Consider the following 8745-nt stretch of genomic DNA (forward strand, 5'->3'; position numbering starts at 1 on the left):
CCTTAATATATTTAAAGAGAGAAATTACACCAGTGCACACTAGGAAATAATAGATTCTGAAAAAGGACAAACCTTCCTTATTCACATCTCCCCAGGAGTTCTTCCCAACTCTAACAGCTCAGTGTGTTCACCACCAAATTTCAACCTTCCCAAATCCATATGTGAAAAATAAATAAATGAATAAAAATCAGGATACACTGACTGCATGTTATCACATAGTAAGAAAATAAAATGTTATCTCTCAATTGAAAACTTTTTCCACTGAGTATCAAGTACTTCAGTACAAAATTACAAACAGCATGTACAGAACTGAGCAAGAATAACATCAGATCAGATTCAAGTGGCCAGATCTGAGACAGAGAGCCAGTATACATGCCTGAGAGATTCAGACCAGGTTCTCTATCTCTGTTGCCTCTGGGGGATGCAACTTCAACAAATATTTCATGACTTCTACTTTGGCAGCATGTCTGCCTGCCTTCCAAAGGTCCTACTATAGCCAGGGGTATAGAGATAAAATAGGCCATACCTATTTTGCCTTCCTGTGAAAAGTGAAATATTAAGCTACTTATTAAGAAAGAAAATTCATTTTCACAAAGCAAACAGACAAGGGGAGGGGAAAAAAAAAAAAAAAAAAGCATCTAAAATATATACTAATTCCTTCACAAACTATCTGAAAAGTCAGCATTAAAGTTACTCATTTTTCAAACAGGAAAAGGAAAAAAGTCTGTATAATTATTTTACACATAACTTTTCAGCCTGACGATAGTATTGTATAAAATCAGCAAGAACAGAAATCCAGGAATTCCTGGCATCTTAGTCAAGTTTCCAAAACCTTCCCTTGCAGACTTCAGTAACTTAGTATTATCCATTCAAGAAAAGTGAAGCTGAAGGAAAAAGGGGAAAAAAAAAAAAAAAAAAAGGGCCAGCTTTAACTGCTGTTTTCCCATCCAAAAGTACTCAGATACATGTGTCTTTTTGATGTATGTTTGGATAACATGGTAAACTGGTTGAGATTTCATCTGTTTTCCAAAACGCTGCCTTCTCTGGGAATAAGAATTATCAAGATATTCAACACAGAAAACAAACATGTCTTACAGACTTCCTTTGTTTTCTATTCTTTAGTCCCTGTGTACGGTTTTATTATAATCCTGCTCAGTCTGACATGTTTCTGTAAATGCTTGACTTAATACCGCAGAGCAATGGACTTCACTGGATGGTTTTACTTATTGCTTCAAGAAAAACAAATTCAGTGCCACTGGCAAGAGTAACAAAGCTGAATGAGGGATAAAAAAAAAAAAAAAATAATAAAGTGACAAGAGCGAGGTAAGGACACCTGCACTTCTGTATTTGTGAGAGACTTCTGAAGTTTTAAAAAACTAAGCCAGTGATATAGAAGTACAAGTCACACCAAGTGTAACCACATGAGTGGGGTATCAAATGCAGGTATAAATAAGAAGGCTTACACAGCCTACTCTCCTCCCACTTCCACACTCAAAACTTTTCAAAGAGATGGATTATTTTAATTTCAAGTTCCTGTCAAATTAGTACTAAAAAATAGTCCTGGACTCTAAATTACTTTATCTTGCTAAACATTTTCCTAAGGCATTCTCTTTGAAGAAAATTCCTCCACTACTCTGTATTCACCTAGCAGAAGTTTTATTATGTTTTTCTTCACATTTTCTATTTTTCGTCTGGAATAACAAACATTGATCTCCATGAAAACAGAAAGCTCGCACTACTTCAATTTATTAATTTAAACATTATAATTCATTTTGCTTTGTATGGCTCCCACACAAAAATAATTCACAAGACATTTTCAGTGAACTTTCGGTGCACTTAAAACTTCAATTTTGCAGCTCTTTATTCAGCCACAGTAATCACTTTGCCTTGAAAATAAATGTCTTTTGAGTCAGATTAGGTTGAGCAATCAGAGGTAAAGCTGAGGCAGAGGCATCAATCCATACTGAGCACTGATTTCAACGTTTTCCACAGATGGGCACAAGTTCAACTTCAGTTCTGTTATCTGACCTGAATGCCAAGACATGAGATTCAACACAGTAATAACGTGACATCACATTGACAGTGACAGCACTGGTCCTACAACCACGAATCTGAGTGCAAATGAGAGATTTAAAAGAAAGAGGGGGAAAAAAAAAAAGAAAAGAAAAAAAAGACACCTGCACTAAACTGACAACAGACTTAGTGGCTACTGACAGGTCACACGTCAGTCCCCCTTCTTTCACTGCCTGTCTCCAAAGTGTGTGGTCCCAGCCATTTTACCTTCAATACTAGAGTAAGGCCTTTGGTTTTTGACCCTGTCTCATGTTATTCGATTTGCTAGCTTCAATGCAAAATAATAAAATATAATTGGAATTATCTGTCATTCCTCTACCATATTTAGCTAATTAATTTTCACCCTCAGCACACTGCCACTGTATTGTTTCTAGACACATCTCCCTGCCTCGTATCTTCCCCTCCTTCCCCCTCTTCCAGGGAGTGGACTGGAGGGTCCCCCTGCCCCATTAGTCACAGAACTGGGCCAAAGCAGCCCATAAACCATTGACATCAGTATAGATATCAACTCACCTGAGGAAACATACTTTTCAATGTTAGTTTCCCTCGTAGCTACTAAGGAATGCTAGCTTGAGCTATAGTGAAACTTGCATACTAATATGAGGACACAGCAGGGGCATACCACTAGGACTACTGAGACTTGAACTTAGGGGGTAGTTAGGTATTCATTAAGAAAATATAGCACAGAAGAACTTAAATATTCCACCAGTTAAACACAGTTTTGAAATCTTAAGAGTATAAATTACTACAAGAAAAACACATGGAGCATGAGCATGTAAGTTTCAGAAGTGTGGCTTTAAGATAGTAAGACATTGCATTCCTACATAAATTACATCCTTCTTTATGGAATTATGATAAAAATAATTAGAGAAGAAGCAAAAATAAAATAAAATATGGAAAATATTTTAAAAATAAATTAAAAAATACACCCTCCTGCATGTTGGGTCACATTTCACCTTCATGTTGCCGGGCTTTTTGTTTCTCAGCTACATATCAGCACCCTAAGTCACAGGTGTCCAGACTTTTGGCTTGCCTGGGCCACACTGAGTGAAGAGGATTTGTCCTGGGCTGAATACACAAAAGTTACTGTGAAAGTAATGCCCCCCATTTGTCTAATGGGATATTGTGGGAAGGTTCAACCTCTACTACCATACCACCAACATCTGCCTCTGATGTCTTTGACCAACATCATAGAATAGGAGGCATTGTTTTCAGAGCAGCCCACGTAAAATATACGGTATCATAAACATATAACCAAAAATAAATTAAAAGAAAAAAAAAAATGTATCACCCTTGTTCAACAGCAGTGGTTGCAATCCTCAGTGAGATCTCAAGGTCTTCATCAGATTTTTTAATTACATAAATACTCAAGCATAGAAAAACTTGGCATGTTGTGCAGTAGAGCTAAATCTTGACAGTTGCAACAGTTTCAGAACAGCTTTTAGATATGGTATCCCCACTGTTTTTCTTTTCTCCTTTTAAAAGTTGCTTATTTTGCATTGTCAAGTATCAAAAACACTGTATCAATAAGTACAAATTTAGAGTACACCCTAAAAAGTTCCTCCAAGTAGAGAAATAAATATTTGTTTATAGCATAGTCAAGGTTAATGAAACAAGTTTCCTGTGACAAGATTCAAGAAATATCATGAACTGGAACACACCATTTTCATCTGTGATTTCCCAGATCAGGACAGGAAAAAAAACAAAAACAAGCCAAACAAAGTGTCTAACATTGCCTGCAGGAAGCTAAGGCAGGTAAGCAATGTGAAATCTGCTACACACAAACAAACACTAGTCCCTTGTCTCTTACTTTCAAAAATAATTATCCTCTATGATCTTGAAGCCTACTTCTCATCATAATTAACATCTGTCCAGTTTACGTAATGCCTACAGCCACTGTCTGCTGTGCTTGTAACATTAGGTTTCACAGCCGGTGAAACTTTATATAAGCCCACAAATGTTGCCTCCAGCCACTGCCTAAGCTTCTGTCACTTGCTCAGTCAACACAAACCTGTCCTGAGGTTTTTGTGAAGTTTCTACCATAAGCCTGACACAGATGACTGCATTTGGAAAGCTCCGTGGTCTCTCTTTCCTTTCCAGCTACTGTGCTGAGGAGGGTGGCCTCTCTAAGATCCTTTTGTAGACCTGTAAACAAACAATCCCTTTCATAATCATTTGACTCAACTGTAAAAAACAAATGCAGCCTGTGATAGGGTATACAGCCTCACTCTTCCTCTAATTGCATTAGTTTTTCCATCCCAAGATAGCAAGTCATTTGGCTGATGTCTAGATTGAGAGCACAAAAGTTCTGAGTCTTTATGCTCTTAAAATCACATGGGATCAGTATCCTTTTTCATTTATTCTACAGTCTCTGCCCTGTCAGCTCTGCTAGAGCACAGCCCTTCCTACAAGGCCAGCATCACAACTCACCTAGAAGTGTGAAACACAGGAGAAGACCTGTAACCCTTTCAATTGAATTCTAATTAAAGGTAAAAAACAAAACACACTAATATCAGATTACACTAGATAGAAAGGTGGTTTTTAGAACTTTCTGCATGTTAATAGGTTGCCCAGAGTGGTGGTGTGAACTCCATCCCTGGAGACACTCAAGGCCAGGCTGGGCAGGGCTCTGAGCACCCTGATCTAGCTGTAAATGTCACTGTTCAGCGCAGGGGAGTTGGACTAGATGACCTTTAAAAGACCCTTCTAACTCCAAAGACTATATGATCACAAAATTGTTCGTAACCATTCAGAAATTGGTTGCGACAGCAACACCTAAGCATGTTACTGTACATACAAAACAGCCATAGCAAAGTTCTTCCACAGAACTTGTGCAGCCTTGGCTTTACTGAAGTCCCTGACAGGCTCAAATTTATATCCTCAGAGAAAAGAAAAATAAAAACGAAGGAATAAAGCAATCATAACCAACCTACGAGGAGCAGGGAAGAAAAATCGCAGCCTTGGCTTAGACTATTAATGCTGCATTATTTTTACAGCGAGCCAAAACAAGGTCTGCCCCTTCTGAATGGTGTGACGGCAGGGCCTAAGATTTCAAAGTCAGCTACCAAATACATAAAGTCACTACATATTTTAATCAGTTTCCCTCACAGACAATAAAATGACAACAGCAATATTAAGCATTAGGCTCTTTTAATCAGTTGGGCTCCTTAGTTATATATATAGTTATGGTGTAATCGTGACACGTGAGGCACAAACCGCATTCCCCCGACGCTCAAAGCAGGGGAACGTGAGCTCAGTAAGTATGAGAGCAGCAATGGCCGCCCCCTCCTCACAGAGCCACTAATGAAGCCACCAAACCATCCTCACTCCCGGTCCCCGCCGCCGGACACACTGCGCCGTAGGGGCGGAGCGCCGCACTCACCTCCTCCACTCGCTCCACCGCCGCTCGCCGCTTCCGCCCTCACGACACGGCCAACCCGCCGCCGAGCGGCAGCCAATCAGCGAAGCTTTCTGCCCCTTCTCCCCGCCCACACGGGGTATTCTCCACCAATGAGATCGGCCCACTCCTCCTCGCCTCTTCCCTGAAGGGCGCTGGTGCTTCTCCCCGCTCCCGCCGGAAGTGTGATGTGGCCGTGAGCACGTCGCCATGGTAAGCGCGGGGCGGCGGGCGGGAGCTGCCGGGCCTGCCGGCTCTGTTGGGGCCCGAGCCCTTTCTGTCCGCTCCGAATCCCTTTCTGAGGGGCTGCCGCTCTCACTTCTTTCTGAGGGGTCCGAGCCCGCGAGTTCAGCCGCTTGAGGGTACGGAGGGGCCTCTAGTAGTGCTCCTTGGACAGCAGGCCTGCAGCAGTGCCCGTGCTACCGGGCCCCGCGGGATGTGTTGGCCATCTGTAGGGCCTTGCCCAGTTCCCTGGGGCACGGGGCTGTGCTGTGCCTGTGGCACATTGCATCGGGGCAGCGTTTTGGTCTTGTCACCCTGCCCTGTTGGTGCAGCTGAGGCATGTTTTGCAGTTGGAGCAGCAGGCCAGGTTCTGTCACTGGCTCCTGTTGTTTGTCATGTTGGATGCCCTGTAACGCTGTATGCCTGTGTCCATTTGCTTAATTAGAAACTGGGTGACATAAAGAGTTGACCTAGAAGCCTGTTAGTGTTGATGTTCAAATTTCTTATGGTGTCTCTGTTGTCTGTTGTTTTTGGGTTTTTTTTTCCTTTTTTTTTTTTTTTCCTCCTAATACACGCTGAAAATATGAGCAAAGGCTTTAAATCTTTATCAACTAAGATACTGAGCTTTAGATGAATGGCCTGAATACAAGACTTGAATGTTAAAAGGAAGGACAGATAGCTCAGAAGACTCTTATTCTGTACAGTTAAAGGTTTGTTCATAATTTTTATTTCAACCCAGAATTCATTTTAAGAATAGCTTTGTCGGAATGTTTTGATTTGGTTACTCATCAGCAGTGGTGTATATACTGTGCAACTTCCACTGAATCTTTCAGTAATTCCCACATATTTATTACAAGATTAATATCGCTTAAACTTTATGGCATTGTTCAATATAAATTCCTATATTCTAGATCTTGTCACCAAAAGGAAAGTGCAGGAAGTGGTTTGCCTCAGCATTCCTTAGCAGATCTTTTAGATGAACCTCTGCTAAACATGTGCCAGGAAAGACTATAGAGCAGGGCACATTGAATGAGATCACATGGCGTCAGGCCCTGCTAGCATGGGTTCATGGAAGGCAGATCCTGCTTGTCCAACCTCATCTCCTATTATTATTCTCCTGACGGATGAGGGATAGGCTGTTGATGTGGTCTGTCTAGGCTTCAGCAAAGCCTTTTACACTATCTCCCATAATATCCTTTCCTGGAGAAGTTGGCAGCTCGTGGCTTGGGCAAGTGTGCTATTTGCTGGGTGAAGAACTGGCTGGAAGGCCAGCCCCAGACAGTAGTGATGAATGGAGTTAAATCCAGCCAGTGGCCAGTCATGAATGGTTCTCCCCAGTGTTTATTACTGGATCCTGTCCTGTTCGGTGTCTTTATTGATCTGAATGGGGGGATTGAGTGCATCCTCAGTAAGTTTGCAGGTGAAACCAAGCTGGGAGGAAGTGTTTATCTGCGTGGCGTAGAGGGGGATCTACAGAGGTGTCTGGACAGGCTGGATTGCTGTGCTGAGGCCAGTAGGGTGTAATTTAGTAAGCCAAGAGCTGGATTCTGTACTTTGGTCACAACAACCCCAGTCTATGCTACAGGTTTGAGGCAGAGTGACTGTGAGAAACGGACCGGGGGTGTTGGTTGTCACGTGGCTGAACATGAGCCAGCAGTGTGCCCAGGTGGCCAAGAAGGTCAATGGTATCCTGGCTTGGATCAGAAAAAGCATAGCTAGCAGGAACAGAGAAGTGAGGCTGCACCTTTGAGCATGCCCAGAGAAGAGCTATAAAACTGTTGAGGGGTCTGAAGTGCAAGTCCTGTGTGGTGCAACAGAGGGAATTTGGATTATTAGTCTGGAGAAGATAGGGCTCAGGGGAGACTTTATCACTCTCTGCAACTGCATGAAAGGAGGTTGTGGTGAGGTGGAGGGGTCAGCCTCTTCTCCTGTGCAACTAGCAATAGGACTAGAGGAAATGGCCTCAAGTTGTTCCAAGGAAAAAATTCTCCTCCAAAACAGTGGTTAGACACTGGAGTAGACTGCCCAGGGAAGTGATTGAATCACCATCCCTGGTGGTGTAGAAGTGTTTAGATGTTTTACTATGGGACGTGGTTTAGTGGAAAATATTAGTGATAGATGGACAGTTGGAATGGATAATCTTGAGGTCTTTTCCAACCTTGGTGATTCTGTGATTCTAAATGATATCTCCAAACAGTTGCCAAAGAGCTCTCATGATAAGAAGCATAAATTGTCTTAGAATATATGAAACATATGTACAGAAAATGTGGCAGGTGAGAGGGAAGAGATGAGTGGAGTCATCACTTTTAAAAGGTAGCTGTTACAGAAGTACATTACCACCTTGCTGAAATACAGCTTTTTAGGAAACTCAGCAGTTCTGCTGCTGAAACTGGAAAATGTACCACACACGTGGTTTGGTGGGTGGGAAGAGGGTAGAAGCCTGAAGTAACTCCATATTAAAGATGATGAGCCTTTCACTTTGTGAATGGAGGTCTTCAGTTTCTTTTGTCGTAAAAATATGCAACTGCAGCCAAACAATATGAATATGCATGAGAACTTCGTAGTAGTTATGTTATGTGTTGGTAATTGCAATTCGGCGGTGAAGAAGGAATGTGTTGTAGTAAACATTATGAAGATGGCTTCTTGCATTCCCACTCTGGTTATAACTGACCTCAAATTCCACATTGTTGCAGAAAATTTAATTTGAAACTTTCACAGATCACAGAATCACAGATCACAGAACTTTCCATTAGAACAAACGTTTCTGTTACAACCTCCGTTGCTGCCTTAGAATGACTTTTATGGAAGGAAGGAAAATTGCTCCTAAAAGCTATTCTAAAAACATTACGTAGTAAATATTGATCCAAGACAAGCTTTCTAATACAAACAGGATTGCATAAGAAAAAAAAAAAAGGCTTTCAGAAGTCTTTTGTGTCTGGCATATGGAAGTTAAAAAAGGAGGAACTAATCCTGATTCAAATTTTCTAACAGCTTTTTCTTTATGATGGGATAAAGAAAGACAAGATTTTAAAAGTTGTCCAAGTTCATTAGAA

The 8745-nt window shown here is 41.4% G+C and overlaps 2 protein-coding genes across 3 annotated transcripts in view; one reads left to right on the top strand and one right to left on the bottom strand.

The window, feature by feature from the left end:
• Positions 1-5527, bottom strand: part of XRCC4 (X-ray repair cross complementing 4) — a 163523-nt gene extending 157996 nt beyond the window's left edge. Inside the window, exon 1 of the mRNA XM_015849760.2 lies at positions 5456-5527. The gene's annotated coding sequence lies outside the window, so the exon portion shown is untranslated. The remainder of the gene's footprint in view (positions 1-5455) is intronic.
• A 43-nt stretch (positions 5528-5570) lies between these two features.
• Positions 5571-8745, top strand: part of TMEM167A (transmembrane protein 167A) — a 19644-nt gene continuing 16469 nt past the window's right edge. The window contains exon 1 of one of the 2 annotated variants that reach the window (XM_015849759.2): positions 5571-5683. In XM_015849759.2, coding sequence (XP_015705245.1) covers positions 5681-5683 — 3 coding nt within the window. In that variant the 5' untranslated portion in view covers positions 5571-5680. Of the gene's footprint in view, positions 5684-6284; positions 6403-8745 lie in introns of those variants that run through there. The other variant, XM_015849758.1, reaches the window with a different exon arrangement.

This window comes from Coturnix japonica, chromosome Z, assembly GCF_001577835.2.
Source record: "Coturnix japonica isolate 7356 chromosome Z, Coturnix japonica 2.1, whole genome shotgun sequence".
In the NCBI taxonomy this organism is placed as follows: domain Eukaryota; kingdom Metazoa; phylum Chordata; class Aves; order Galliformes; family Phasianidae; genus Coturnix; species Coturnix japonica.